The sequence below is a fragment of the Anopheles gambiae genome, chromosome 2, assembly GCF_943734735.2.
Source record: "Anopheles gambiae chromosome 2, idAnoGambNW_F1_1, whole genome shotgun sequence".
Classification (NCBI taxonomy): domain Eukaryota; kingdom Metazoa; phylum Arthropoda; class Insecta; order Diptera; family Culicidae; genus Anopheles; species Anopheles gambiae.
Window position 1 is genome coordinate 10211610 of NC_064601.1, and position 14772 is coordinate 10226381.

At 48.5% G+C, this 14772-nt stretch overlaps 3 protein-coding genes across 3 annotated transcripts; 1 reads left to right on the forward strand and 2 right to left on the reverse strand.

The window, feature by feature from the left end:
* Nucleotides 1-28: 28 nt before the first annotated feature.
* LOC1281329 (coiled-coil domain-containing protein 137) lies at nucleotides 29-1357 on the reverse strand. The gene is made up of 3 exons (XM_321280.6): nucleotides 1074-1357; nucleotides 403-1000; nucleotides 29-330 (listed from the first exon to the last, which is right to left on the reverse strand). Exons 1-3 carry the CDS (start codon nucleotides 1166-1168, stop codon nucleotides 106-108), a joined length of 918 nt encoding a protein of 305 aa, XP_321280.6. The 5' UTR covers nucleotides 1169-1357; the 3' UTR covers nucleotides 29-105.
* Nucleotides 1358-1582: 225 nt separating this feature from the next.
* On the forward strand, nucleotides 1583-3211 carry LOC5667537 (methionine synthase reductase). The gene is made up of 3 exons (XM_001689270.2): nucleotides 1583-1746; nucleotides 1813-2211; nucleotides 2283-3211. The coding sequence occupies exons 1-3, from the start codon at nucleotides 1657-1659 to the stop codon at nucleotides 3138-3140; spliced, it is 1347 nt and encodes a 448-aa protein (XP_001689322.2). The 5' UTR covers nucleotides 1583-1656; the 3' UTR covers nucleotides 3141-3211.
* Nucleotides 3212-3315: 104 nt separating this feature from the next.
* On the reverse strand, nucleotides 3316-12091 carry LOC1281327 (serine/threonine-protein kinase PAK 1). Its single transcript, XM_061649369.1, has one exon. It carries the CDS (start codon nucleotides 11293-11295, stop codon nucleotides 9700-9702), a length of 1596 nt encoding a protein of 531 aa, XP_061505353.1. The 5' UTR covers nucleotides 11296-12091; the 3' UTR covers nucleotides 3316-9699.
* Between the last annotated feature and the right edge of the window lie 2681 nt (nucleotides 12092-14772).

Sequence of the window (14772 nt, forward strand, 5' to 3'; positions counted from 1 at the left end):
GCCGCTTAAAATGTTAATTCGAATTGGATGTGATACCAAAGTAAGTAACATACCTGAGCATAGCAAAACCGTCGGAAAGCGTCGGCTTCAGGCGTACCCCTTTTTTTATTGCTTCACTTTCTTCTTCAACTGCCGGTACATTTCTATGACATTTTGCTGCTCCCGTTCAATCTTCATTCTCGCCGCGATCGGTAGCTTCTTGCGCTTTCCTTTGAGATCTACTTTCGTTTCTTTTTCCTTCTTTTTGGACGATTTCTTCAGCACCGGCTCCTCTTCCTCCGCTTGCTTTTGTCCAAGCAATGAGCTAAGCAGCAGACTTTTGCTTCCAGGCTGAAAAGGCACGAGAAACAACGATCATTTCAAACGATACCGATTTTGCCGTGTGAATAAGGCTCAACCTACCCGTGGTGCACCTTCCCTGGTGGCTCGCCGGGGTAGCGTGTGCAGTGATGGCGGTTCCTTGACTACCTCGCCGAACGGCACCCGTTCGTACTGGAACTCTTTCAGCAGCAGATCTTCCTCCTCTCGCCGTCGTTCTAGCGCTTTCTGCTTCTTCAGTGCCTTCTGTTCCGCTAACTGCGCTTTGCGCGTTTTGGCAGCATCGGCCGCCTTACTTTTCTTCGCGCTAGTCTTGCCCGAGCTTTCATCGCTTATTTTTTGCAACATACCATCCACCTCGATGCCCTTCCGTTTAACTACACGAATTGCACCGGATTTGTCATCGTGTTCCACCTCCACGCCAAATTTGGTACCAATCCGGGCCTCTACCTCGCGGTCCTCCTGCACCCTTCCGACACGGTTCAGGAACGCCTCCTCCGATTCCCGGGGACGCTTTTCGATTACCGTGCTGCCTATGCGCAGTTTTGACTTTTGCTTTGAACGGCTGGTCTTTTGATTTGGCTGGCTGGCTTCATTGGCCATGGCCATGAAGCGCTTGAAACGGTTCGACACTTCTTGCACATCGTGCTCCTTCGGTGGATTATTTATCTTATCTTTGATGCTGCCAAGTGGGATAGAAACGAAAACTATGTAAATTTATCGTTTATTAACAAGATGCGTTGTTGTTTACTTACGAAGCTTCCTTCTCGGCGAGCCGTTTAAGCGGATCACGAACACCATGCCGCTTTGGAACTGGGATTTTACGATGCGTTGGCCCGAATCGTCCCATTCTGCAGCAGATATATTGGAGCTTTGTCTGTACGAATCGAGGTAATTGGCTTCAAATTGAGTTTTTAACTGTTCGGAACAGTTTTATCGGGCAAACGAGTCCACTTGTTGGCTCTTCTCGGGAAAGCAGTTTATCAACAACATTGCACCGCATGCGAGCGAGGACTGCCATCTTTGACAGTTTGCCAGCATCGCATAACGCGTGCTGGCAACACTTCTCTTTTCAAATTTCCATATTGGACGAATTTTCATCGATGTAAGGAACATTATCAAACCCTATGAGTTGATTTAAGTGTAGGTTTTTAGATACCATTAGGTTTATTTAAAAGAGTTTTCCACAAAAAAAAAAAAATAGACGACATAGTGTTGTAATGCATAGGGATCATCGGTACATACTGGCAACACTGATCATGGTTTGACAGGCAACGTGGTTTTGTTTTGTTTACGTTTTCTAGCCGCGAATCGGCCCGACCATTCCTAACTTGCACCATGTCTACGGAAGTTTTGCTAGAATTTGAAGGAAAAAAGTTAACGCTACCCGCTCTACCATCCAGTTACATCGTCCTGGAAGAAAATACAGTAAATATTCACCATAGCCGTACAGATTTCCAGCACCTTATTCAATCTGTTCCATCTGTTTCACAGGACCATGCCCCACTGCCGGTAGCTCACCTGCAGGCGCATGTGACTCAACCATTTGGAGCGAGCAATGTTCTGGAAGCTTGTGTTTCTAATCTCACGACCATTGTTGAAGGTGAAGATGTGAAAACTGTGCACGATTTAACATTAAGCTATCCGCCTGACACAGGCCATCGACATTGGCCGGGTGACACGATAGGAATTTTATCCTACAACACGGATGCCGACGTCGAGTTCCTGCTTGCCCGGTTGAATCTGCTGTCCAAAGGTGATGTCGTTTGGAAAGTAGGTATCGACAAAAAGACAACTAAAAAAGCTGCCAAGGTTCCGGCGTTTGTGCCTGCTGTAGTCAGTTATCGACGGCTGATAAAGGAGTGTTTGGATCTGCATGCAGTTCCCAAGAAGGTAAGTGCAGTAGTGCCGCAAATACCTTAAACTTCAACGAACCATTAAAACTATTGGAAATCGCATTGCAGCTTCTGATTCGTTCGCTAACACCATTCACTACCGACGACGACGATCGCCGCTTTCTGGAAATTTTATGCTCCAAAGAGGGAAACGCTGCATACGAGCAGACCGTTCAGAAGGGAAAAGGAATCATCTCACTGCTTCAACTAGTGCCGTCCTGTCGTCCAACGGTCGCATTGCTAATAGAGCACCTTCCAAGGCTCATGCCACGACCCTACTCGATAGCCAATGCTTACCGCGAGGGGGCCAGCCCAACAACTGTACGATTTATCTTCTCGCACAATGCAGAAAATCCCGGCATTACCACCTCGCACCTAAGAGCGTTAGGTAAAGGAGCGACGGTACACTTCTACTTCCGCCAGAGCAGTGCCTTTGTCTACGAGCAGCGCGATCTAAGGCGAAACATTATAATGGTAGGAACCGGCACGGGAATGTCACCGTATCTGTCCTTCCTTCAGCTGCGTGCAGACGCCCGCGCCCGAGGCGAAACGCTTGGTCGAGCCGAATTGATCGTGGGATTTCGCTATCGAGACCGTGGCTACCTCTGCAAGGCTGAAGTGGAAGAGTATCTGGAAACGGGCGCGCTGGACGCGTGCTACGAAGCTTTTTCACGCGATCCCAACGCACGGCATAAGTATGTGCAAAGTCAGATGAAGGAAAATGGTACGAAAATTGTTGAAAACATCCACAATCCACACGCGACGCTGTACGTGTGCGGCGATTCGAAGGTTCTTTTGCCGCAGATAACGGAAACCGTGATCGACATCCTTGCCGAAGCACCGGGAGCAGAGGACAGGGATGCGATCAAGACATTGATTGGCAGGCTAAAGAAGGAGGGTAAATATCGCGAAGATGTTTGGCTGTGAAGGGATAGCTTAAAGCGTAATGGCCAATAAATTCAAGCTCCAACTGGAGCTTTATTTTATGAAAAGTGAAATTAAAAGATCAACTTACCTTACCAGCAGTATGATACATACATCTACTTCTTGCGATTCGGATTTTCGGATGGTTTTACACTGTGTAATAACAGAAAACCCGTGCTACATCGTCCTATCACAAACTATATTCTATACATAAAACGTTTAACAATATTGCCAAAAAAGTACTACAAAAATGTCCAGTATCGAATGCTATTTACGTGTGTGAATGGTTGTGCATGGTTGCGGTTGTTACGTTCGTTGAAAAAAAAATGAAAGAAGGAAAATACTTCAAAAACATCCATAGCTAATACCGAATAATATCCTATCGTCGTCATTCGTTTCGCACTTTCATTTACACCGACGAATGCTGCAAAAGAATGTTGTAATTCAATGTCCCCTAAGATCATCACTGCATCATTCCTACTAAATGCTTGATACATATGCAGTGGTGCTTGGCAGCACGACGCTACGTGCGCGCTTGGTAATGTAATGTGGCTCCTTCCCCCTACCTGGTTACACTCACACACACACTTTCCTTAACCTTGTAATACGTATAAAAATACATGCGCTTTTTATATTAAAAAAAAAACAAATAGCATTCAAAAGCATATACCGCATTGGTGCGAATGTTTGTCCATCAGATACGAATTAAAAAAAAGAAGCAAGCTTTCTCGCTGTAAGTGCCCTAGGTAGAGTACCCTTACGTTATCGGTCGGGCTGGATTGATTGTGATGGTTTGTTTGCCAGGGGGCCTATGTACCTATTTACACTAGTAAAACAGCAACAGAAACGCATGCTGCCGATTTATTGCCCACAATGGATGCATTTCGATTAAATGGAAATCAATACCTCTCCGGCCCTCTTCTATGTACAAAATGTAGTAATAGTAATTCAAACACGCACCCCTAAACAATACTTCTTTTCCCAAATGTTTTCCACCTTCTGGCGGTTGCTGACCGACCGACCTTCTCAATGCACACGCAAAACAAATGGACCGCCCCTACTACAATCTGCTGGACGGTAATTCTCCGATCGTCAAACCCTAAATATGGCCTGGGATAGTGTTACACTGTACATGGACGATGTTGCAGATGCAGACGCTCCTCCGTTTTTACAATTCAAAAGAGACGCAAGAAGTTCACGTGTTTCAGTACAGTGTCAAGTATCAGTTGCGTGAAGGGTGGTGCTGGCTGCTTTTCTTGTGTCGTACGGGGGGCCAAAGCACGTAACGTCTCTATCAGGGCCTAATATGTAACGCGGGCGATGTCTAGGCACTCTGGAGGGGGGGGGGGGGGGGGGGGGGGGGAGGGGCGGCACGCGGAAGACGTTAGCAATTCGATTCATGTTAGTTCTCTCTGGAGGGTTTTCGATGGCGTTTATGCGAAACATGTGCTACATATGGTGTTGCGTGGTGTATTGTTGCGGCGTTGGGAGTTTTTCGGCTTCCTCGTGTGGCTTTACAAGCTGCTGTGAGTGTGAGTGTGCACGATCGGGAAACCCCCTTCCCTGCAAAGTGGTCCAACACCCGCAGCAGCAGCGTCCACAAATACTGTTCAAGGCAATCAACTTGCGCGCGCTGACCGCGGGGAATGTGCTCAAAGCCTTGCTTGAGCACCTCACACACTGCCAGCCCAAATGATGGCTGCCCTTCGGCAATATTAAAACATTATTGTGTTTCATTGATTAAGGCTACGCATGGTTCGTGCATCACGGGTCTACCACCTTCTACTAAGAGAGTCTTGCCACAGGATGCACCAGTGCATCAGATTAAAACACTGTCCACACCACCGCCCAACAGATCGCTTTCCTTAGAGTGCGAATTCATGTCCGTCCATATTGATAAGAAGCAACCGGAAGTGTCCGTAACGCAACGTGATTCTCTCTGCTGTGATACGCGGGAAGGTGTAGCTCACACCTCTCGCAGTGCTTCCGAAAGGAAATGGAGAGTTCATTTGTTAGCACCTCGCCCCACACACTGTCAAAAGACACTCCCTCCCTGAAGGGATGCGCTGCAACGGTATGTAACCTGTTGTGCTCGGTAAGGGGAAGTGGGGCTTGCATACTTGTGTTATCTGATAACGGTTGATAAATGGCATCGCACAAATCGACACACGGTGCGCGCTTGGTCAGGTTAAGGGAGGTAGTTTTACGAAATTGAAGAAACATGCCAATAAATGTATTACCCATCCATCCTACTGCTCTTACTGTACAGGGTCTTGCATAGTGCGTACCACCCACTGGGAATGACAAACGCATTATTCGTGCGAGCGTGATCAACACTTCAGCCAAGCCGGAAGTGTGAATTCATCCTGCCCGATTTACACACCCGGTTGACACTTCCTTCATCCCGCACGACGACCTCCCTAAAGAAACACAACCGGGTACGATATTACAATAGTACGATTGGAGAGCTTTGTTGGTGTTTCTGGGAGTACTGGAAACCCAACACATTGAGGTGGAGGTAGCAGCATAAGGTCAAATTAATTTATCTCATCACCAAGATACGCGGGGGTACACTACGACCGTAAAGATTCTCGCCTGCTTTTTGAGGGTTTCCTGAGACGGAAATGGGTCGGGTACCACCATCACCATCATCATCATCGTCATCAGGGCCATACGGTGCCGTAACCGTCCGTTTCGATAGACATCGAGTGCTTACACACACTCTCCACCACAGCTACAGTAGCTTCCTCCCCGCAGCACGTGGTGTCAGCTTGGCGTACACCGATCGCTGTGATTATCGCTGCCGCGAGGCGTGAAACATTAAAGCACCGTTTTTTTGTTGTTTTTTCAAAGCGCACCATGTAATCAGCATGCCATGGAATTGTGTTGTACTAGCAAACGGTGTAAAAAGAAGAATCGCTCTTCACCTGCCATCATCGGACCGGTTAGGCCAGTGACGATAGAGTGTGCGCGCAATTTTGTTTGTTTAAAGCTAAACAAAGGCCCTAAAAGGGAACAGTTTATTCACCAGAAGAAGAAAAAAAACTTCTACACAAATAAAAGAAATAAGCCAGAAGTTGATCTTCTTTTCCTTCCCTAACAGTGGCACGGTGATTGTTCTCTCGGTCAAGGCCCACCACCGCAGTTAACCTCCACTTGTTCAAACGATATTCGAACCGAGCGCCCTCACTCATAAATTGAACATTGGTAGGCATTGCATCCCCGGTACATTGTATTTACATTTCTTTACAGCACAAGCACCAACACATGCGCTATTCTAAGAACACGAGAAGATGGGGGAAACCGATCGCTCAAAACCCCCCTCCTCACGGCAAGATTGAATTTCTCACCTTCAACCTTTCCACCCGTGATTGTGCACATCTTTATCAGCGTGTTGTTGCTGCTACCGAGGGTGTGGGGGGGGGGGGATCTGAATAGTGTTGTGGATTTAATTCATTTGAGAGGGTTGAGGTAGACGACATCGCACACGCCCATGTGTACCGTTCGTGTTACAAACTCGATAGTAGGGCTGGACTTTCGGCGGATGAATCATCCACAAATACAACCACAGCTAAAAACCATGCTAAGCGTCGTCTCGAGGCGGCCCTGCCGGTTGTCCAACCCCCCCCCCCCCCCCCCCCCTCGCCACCTTCCCTGAGTGGACACGGCGCTGTTGCGCTGGTATGTTGAAGAAAGTTGGTGGGTTTTAATGGTGGTATTTTAGATGAAACGCTAACGATGAGTCATAGGTATAACCGGGAAGGTTTATTCTTACCTTTTCCAAACGGTCACGACACTCTCACTCTCATGCAGGAGCCGGTGGTTTCGTGAGATTTAAATGGAACATCAGGTTTGCCGGTAGATGATAGGCGTTTAGTATGCCAGTTTGTTGTTCAATTACGCAATTGATAAAGGATTCAAGTATCCAGAGCGGCTGATGTTTCAAATATTAAATCCAATACGTAAAAAAGGTTCCATCTGCACATTCGCCTATTCTACTACAGCTTGCGAGAAAACAAGCGAAGCAGTAAGTAGCTCCGAAGGGAAAATGTCCATTTATATCAACACTTATGTGAAGGGGCAAATTATTTTTATAACGCACATAAAACGAGCATAAAAATTCCCTCTTTTTTTGTTGCTTCGGTTCGCCGGGTTTTCTTCATCACATGTATGTCTACCCAGGGGCATAAGGCATGTCGTCGTGTGTCTGCCCGTCCAGGCGGCAGCGGGTAGTAGCACATTATGCTCGTTGCGGATGCGTTGCTCTTGTGTGTGTGTGTTTTTGGGAAGAATTTCAATCCAGCTGGCGACACGATACGTCGTCGTTTGCAGCCGAGTCTGCAACGATACGATCGTTTAGGACGTCCACACGGGTGCGATGAACGGTAGTGCAAAAGGCTAAACCCGTGCCATCTTCATCCGGATTTAGGAGCTTTGTTTTGCCTTCACGGCGCGCACACAACACAAGACACAAGTTTCCTCTGCTAAAACGAAGGAGCTCATAGCTGTTAGCTTCTCTTTGCGACAAACTCGCATCGTAGTGTTAATGGGACAAGGCAAGAACGCTTCGTACTGAACACCGGCGCCCCGCCACGACAAAGGCAATGCCCAAAAGAGGGGGGGGGGGGAATGCTCACTGCAAAAATCTCCAAACCCTGCACCGCGCCTCGCTACCCAAACGTGATTTTCTTCAATGAGATGTAAATTTTAATAGAATAATTCCAGCCACACACACTCTTCCCGTACTGTGCAGAGAAAACAACAGCACCAGAGAGCGCTAACTGCACCCGGTTTTCCCTCTCGCTTACACTACACGATGCCCAAAGCGCACTTGCAACTGACGACCGAATGCACTTTCTGTGCACGTTCAAGCGAGCGCCGTCTACGTGCACGTGCTGTCTCGTTCTGCTGCTCGCAACAAAGCAGTGATGAATGATGCACGCAACCACCACCAACATCATCAATGCATACCATCAGCATCATCGCACGCGTATCAGGCTGCGCGCTTGAGATGGTTCGCTGCTCGGTGACTTCGAGTCGAGTTCAACGCCAATACGGGTTTGCGCGGTCGCGCAGGAAGACGACATCGACACCGCTGGAAGAGTCTACTGCTACCACCGCACAACACCAGTCAGTCCGTCTCGCCATCGTCATCATTGCCGAGGCCGTCGAGCGCACGAGCTGGTACGAGGGTACGAGAGACTTCCACAATGACACATTCTCCGCCAGGGGTTACGGAACGGAACGGAACAAGAAGGGCTGGCGATGGGTTTGCTGCGTTTCCCCGCACCAGACACAACGAAGGTTTATTTCATTTGCTTGCCTCGACGGCGACGGCGGCCCACTGGCACGGACTTGAGCAGCCCGTCGGTTCCGGCTAATCGCAAGCGACATTATTATCGTTCTGTCGGACCGCTTCCCCCTTCCCGCCGGCGCTGTATGACAAGGACACAGCGATGTTCTTTTGCTGTCTCGCTTCATAATTTCCTTTCATGAGCACGAACGCAAAAGGCAACATAAAATGCCATCCCATTATTAAAGCGGGATTGTTCCACTTGGCCCGCTACAAAAAGCGCACAAATACGTCATTCCATGCTGTGTAATGCACATTTACGATCTTACTACAAACTATCAAGTGGCAGTGAATGTTCCCTTTAAATGAAGCTGGAGTGTAAAAGTTCTCCTACACCAAACGACCGAACAAAAAACGCGATGGAAAGGAATTTACTTTCTTCGCCCGGAATAGTGGAATGTAATGGAGAATGATCCTGTGTTGCGCCCCTGGGTGCTTATAGTCCTCGCCTAGAATACTGCTGCTTCCTTCACCCTAGATGCACTGCGTGGTTGCAAGGGTCATGCGTGTTGTATGATTGATTGTTCTGTGTCGCCGCCAGTGAGCTAATACACGAATCGAATGCTGCCGCCAACCATGTTGCACAGTGCCCGAGCCCCTTGCTGAGCCCTCGCTAACGTTCGACAGCAGTTTGTGCTTATCGCCATCCTCCAGTGCCTGCCTCTCTACCTCGCTGACACTGCCCGCTATCGATGTTCCCCCTTCGATCTCGCGCTCGATTCAGCGCATTGCTAGAGTGTGTAAGCTCTACTTTTTCCTTATCTTTAAGCTCGTTGACTATGTGGGGTGTGATTTTGTTGGTCTCGCGCGGCTATGGCGCAACCCTGAGCCGCGGGGTGTTCGTTTTTACTCCTCATACTCCCCCGCTCCCGCCCCTTCTTCTGTCTGCTTTATCAAACACCCCCAAAACCAAATTTTGCACCAATATCATTCCCCTCCCCCCCCCCCCCCCCCCCTTTTGCTGGTTCTGCTTTCCGGTTTCCCAATCATTCGTTCGTCTTCGTCTTTCCCTCGCTTCGCTCACACGAGCGGGGTTAAAAAAGGCACTAAATCTCACAGCCACATACGGCAAAACTGTTCCTACTTTTGACTTGCTTGGTTCCCCCCTCTCCGGTTTTTTCTAACCCAACCCATCCTTCTCCTCCTGTTACCTGCAACCAGCGCACAGGCACGCGGGCACGTTGTGTGCGTGCTTGGCGCTCGCTTCCTTTAGTTGTCCCGCTTCAGCAACCTTCGGGCGGCCTTAATTAGCGGCGTTAGCGTGCGCAGCTCCATGCAGTCCTGCAGGAAGGGATGCCGCAGCAGCTCGTCCGCCGAGGCGCGCATGTCGACCTCCACCTGCAGGCAGCGGTCCAGGAAGTCCTTCAGATTGTCCGACAGCTTGTCCCAGCTCTTGATGTCCGGCCGGCCGTTCGCCGCGATCAGGTAGAGCGCACGCAGCGGCGCCTGATTCAGGTACGGCGGCTGGCCCTCGATCATCTCGATCGCCATGATGCCGAGCGACCAGATGTCCACCTTCTTGCCGTACTGCTTGCGCGTCACCACCTCCGGCGCCATCCAGTACGGCGTGCCGACCATCGTTTGCCGCTTCTCGTCGCCCTCGATGTTGGCGCAGAAGCCGAAATCGGTCACCTTCACCGAACCGTCCATGCCGAGCAGCACGTTGTCCGACTTGATGTCGCGATGGATGATGCCCTTCGCGTGCAGGAAGCTGACGGCCAGCAGCACCTCCCGGCAGACCGCCGCTATCTGGCGATCCTTCATCACCGTCTCGGTGACCACGTCCGTCAGGGGACCGCCGTCCATGTACTCGAGTATGACCCACAGCTGGTCGACGTCCTCCAGGTAGTACGCCTCGAGGAAGTTGACCAGATTCTTGTGATTGAAGTCCTTCAGCACGTTGATCTCGTTCAGGATCGACTCCTTGGACGATTGGTTCTTCATGTCGATCGTTTTGATCGCCACCTTGGCGCCGGTGTTGCGATCCAGCGCAATGAACACCACCCCGGACGCACCCTTGCCCACCTCGACCGTCTTCTCGTACCGCTCGAGCGGATCGTTCAGGTTGCAGATCTTCTTCAGCTCGTGATAGACCTGCTCGTCGCTCTTGGGCTGGCGGGCGAGCTTCTCCTTCGGTCGCAGTATCAAATCGGCATCGGCCAGCTCCGGCTCCTGGTCGAGGCTGTTGTTGTTGTTCACGTTCGTGCAGATCGCGTAGGAACTTTGGTGCGTCAGGTGGGGCACGTTGTGAATGATCATCGTGTCGCTGTTGCTGCCCGGGTCGATCAGATGCAGATTGTCCATGCCTTTGTACACCTTGCTGGTGTAGTTCTTGGGCTTTGGTTTCAGCTGCGGTTTCGGCGGCAGGGTCATACTTTTCTTGGGCAGTGGGGGCGGGGGCACCTGCGGGACGGCTTCACTCTCCTCGCTGCTGCCGGCCAGCGAGTCTTCGCTTTTGTGCGTGCTCTTCTGGTCGAGAAACTGGTCGATCGATTCCGTTTCCTCGTGGATCGCATCTTCCGTGATGAACGGCTTGAACGGTTCCGACGCGTCCTTCTTTTTGATCGAGTAGCTGTAAAACTTTACCGCCTGGTAGGCTGCCTCCGGATTTTTGCTCTGCTCGTCGTGCGTGATCATCGCGTCCATCATGCGGATCCATGGTTTCGGCAAGCCCTCCAGGTGGCCGGTCAGCTGATTTTTGCTGACGTGCATCCCGTGCACCACGTTCGTCGGCAGCCCGATCTCGGAGATCTTGTTCCGCTCGGACTCCTTCGCCCGTCTGCTGCCGAAAATGTTTTTAATCATCTTGCGAGTGTGTGTCTCGGGGCGAGCGCTTGCAGAGGTTTAGAAAGAAAACGGACGAACAGGGACGACGACGGCGGGGGCCCTCCCTAACGACGGTGACACGGTGGTAATGGCGCTGGTAACGAGCCCGAGCTTCCAGTGCACAATGAACTACGAAAAAACAATAGAATCACACCGAGAGTGGAGCACCTTCACTGGGGCGGGAGCTATGATAGACACATAAAGCTTTCCTTCTTTTGTGTTGTGTCTCACGCTAAGTGGAAGTAGAAAAATGGGGAAAAAAACACTCTCTGTGCACACACACACACGCACGACACGCATACACACTCGCGCTACACTGAAACGCTCCACTCCAGGGGCAAAACCATTCGCACGCCACAGAAAGAAAAACTGTCTCACAGCGACGACGGGGGCTTTGCTTATCTTTCGGGGTTGTGCTGGAAATTTTATTTTTTCCACGGGGATTCACGCACAAACACACGAACGAACACAAACAGCCACACACAGCACACGCACACACACAGTACCGTTCCTTCCAGTGGCAATGCTAGGGCGCCGTCGTTTAAACGCTTTCAACGCAATGTACCATTCCAGCGCAGCAAAATACACACACACGGCACACGGCACACGGATTTATGTTTTATCTCATGATGATGAGCCTTTCTCTTCGACCAGAGCCAGGCGAGGAAGTTGGAAATAATGCTCCGAGCGCTATGACGAATCGTCGACACTTTGGCACAGCCCTACACACTTCAACTGAGCGCGAGTGCATGTGTGTGCGTGTGCTGGCTCCTCGCTACCAGAGTGACCAGAAAATACCGATTTATCTGTATTCCTACCGATTTTTCATTTGCCTACCGATTCACAGATGACCGCCCTAAAACTACCGATTTTCCATATATCCTACCGAAAATCACAGATATTTAATTTTTCAGTCGTTTAAGCTTAATCTGTGGCGCTTGGGATGCTGTTTCAAGGATTGCTAACCTCATTTGTTACCGTCCAAATAGACATAGAGCGACAACGTCGCGCGCGACGAAAAATAGCTTAAAATTTCACTAGGTGTAGATCAAAGTAGCTCATTTGACTCAGTCAACCAACTTGTTTTTTATTTGAAAACACACAAAAATAGGTTAAAATGTGTTCAAATCTATTTTTTGCCTTTGGCTTTAATCTGGCTTGTAAACAAAGTAGATAATTCGATTATTTCGGATGAAGCAAAAATGTCGCGCGAGACGAGTAGCTCTGATTGCAAAATTGAGCTACTTTTGCGCGCGAGGTCGTCGCGCGTGACGTTGTCGCTGTATGTCTATTTGGACGGTTACTTATCGCGCTGATGCACGTTTGTTTGCCTGGCACTTTTTATTTTTATCCGTTAAAATGTAATGTTCATAATAAGTAGAAAATGTCAGTTGCGTGGATTCCGAGAATTGCTCGTCAAAAAAAATCATTTAAATTTGAATTTGAATCTCGCTGTCGGCGGTTAAAAATTACCCGACAGACAAAGAGAATGAAATTTTCAGGCGAGGGGTAAGTAGAAACATACGGTGGGGGTCCGGCCCAAGATCGGATCCAAAGTCCGTTGTTTTAGGCTAAAAATTGAAAATGGCGGATGGAGCGCTACCACGGAAAGAATGCGCTCTATTGCATGCCTTTAAAATGCACGAGGCGCTCTCACTGAAAAGAACGCTCGCCCGCGTTGTTTCATTGTATTTTCCTTATACCCCTTCCTTTCCATTTCTTTCGGCTTGCGCTGCGCTGAATGGGCACCCCACTTGATTCCAGCGAGTTGCGCTGCGCTGGACTGAAACCCCCTCCCGCTCGTTTCTTTCTTAGCGCGCTGTGCGCTTCCCTTTACACGGACTTGGTGCACCCGAATCAAAAGAAAAACTTTAACACATCAAACTTGGTTTATAAATATTTTATCACTTTTATTGCAAATTAAGCGCACATTTCAATTCATAGCTTCACACAATCTTACTTCAAACCTCACACATTATTTATAAAAGACGCACACTTTTTCATTCTCTATGCTAGTAGGGTAAAAAGAAATTGATCGTCAAAATAATTGATTAAATTTAAATGGTTGCGTTCTCAACAATGCTCCTGCCGAAATCTGCCAATATAATCTGGCCACACTGGTCTGCAGGTCAGGCGAGCTTTTTGGCGGCCACCGTCGCAAAACCGTCGCAAAACGTCAAAACCGACGTCACAATTACTGCAAACCGACGTCGCAAGCGAGTGAAACTCGCAACGATTTCGAGGCGCTGGCGACGGTCGTTTTTGACGTTTTGCGACGGTTATTGACCTTTCGAGCGAGTTTCGAGTTTTAACCTACCGAAAACTACCGATAACATTTTGATGCGCCTACCGAAAACCGCCAAAAAATCTGGCCACACTGCTCGCTACACGGTGGACCTTTGGCAGCACCTGTCATGCGCGTTGCTCAGTTGCTCAGTATTTGAATTGTTGGTCGAATACCGTTGGTGCAGCAATAGTGCACACGTGACCAAGGGGCACTGTTTTCGTGAATGGCTACCATTCACTAATAAATATCAATGCTATGACACTAAATATTGCATTATAATCATAACGTGATCGATATAAATGATTAAAAAAAAGTATTAAATTAGAAATTTCATCACAAGAAACGTAGAATATGATGGAATATTCTACAAAGCCTTTAGGATCTCTTTAGTATGGATACCAGCTCATACCGGTGTCATCGGAAATGAAAGGAGTGAACTCTATGAGAGACCAATTCTTGTACATGAATATACCAGCACGGTCAAGGATTTTTGCATTACACTAAACATTTTTGCTCACGTATCTAAATGTTCGTATGACACGTACAGCTGAACTTGAGGCAGAAGACATTCCCTCGAACGATGTTTTTGGGATAGAGGATCCAGACGGTCGGACGGACTTTCTCTGCAAAAAAAAAGCAACAAAAGGAAACAGCAACAGCAGAACAAGAACGACGAACGAAGACGACCATACTCTACGACCGTAGGAAGCTCCGACAACTCACAACACTGAGAATCGTCAAGGACAGCTAATAACCGATTAAGCCCGGGATAAGGCTGTACCGCTCGAAGAAACTCCTTCGGAGATACACTTCGACATAAGTCGACAATAGGGCCGGGCCGTAATTATTAATTAAACAAATAAATAAACGTACAATATTATTTCATTATCATATAATTAATACATTACAGCTCGCACAAGAGTCTATGGATGCATATGTTCTCTTTGATAGACGTACAGCTATACATTGGTGGTAAAATTGATAAAATATCTGGATTTTCAAATAGCTGCCGGTTTCACGCACATTGTATACCGCACCGTCCACGATGTTGAAAACTTGCATACAATGCTTTTGTACGACCTGCTCTGTTCTACTAAAACTGGTATACGCTGCAGTTATAAACAAATCATCGATTACGAGGTAAATTTTTGTTTTTATTTTTAGTTGTT

What these genes read in the sequence shown, in the direction of transcription:
- LOC1281327 (XM_061649369.1), bottom strand. Translation starts at nt 11,295, where the DNA reads ATGATTAAAAACATTTTCGGCAGCAGACGGGCGAAGGAGTCCGAGCGG.
- LOC5667537 (XM_001689270.2), top strand. Translation starts at nt 1,657, where the DNA reads ATGTCTACGGAAGTTTTGCTAGAATTTGAAGGAAAAAAGTTAACGCTA. An exon ending in TCGTCCTGGAAGAAAATACA is followed by an intron (nt 1,747 to 1,812) that starts GTAAATATTCAC and finishes TCTGTTTCACAG; the next exon opens with GACCATGCCCCACTGCCGGT. An exon ending in TGCATGCAGTTCCCAAGAAG is followed by an intron (nt 2,212 to 2,282) that starts GTAAGTGCAGTA and finishes ATCGCATTGCAG; the next exon opens with CTTCTGATTCGTTCGCTAAC.
- LOC1281329 (XM_321280.6), bottom strand. Translation starts at nt 1,168, where the DNA reads ATGGGACGATTCGGGCCAACGCATCGTAAAATCCCAGTTCCAAAGCGG. An exon ending in CTCGCCGAGAAGGAAGCTTC is followed by an intron (nt 1,001 to 1,073) that starts GTAAGTAAACAA and finishes CCCACTTGGCAG; the next exon opens with CATCAAAGATAAGATAAATA. An exon ending in CCAGGGAAGGTGCACCACGG is followed by an intron (nt 331 to 402) that starts GTAGGTTGAGCC and finishes GTGCCTTTTCAG; the next exon opens with CCTGGAAGCAAAAGTCTGCT.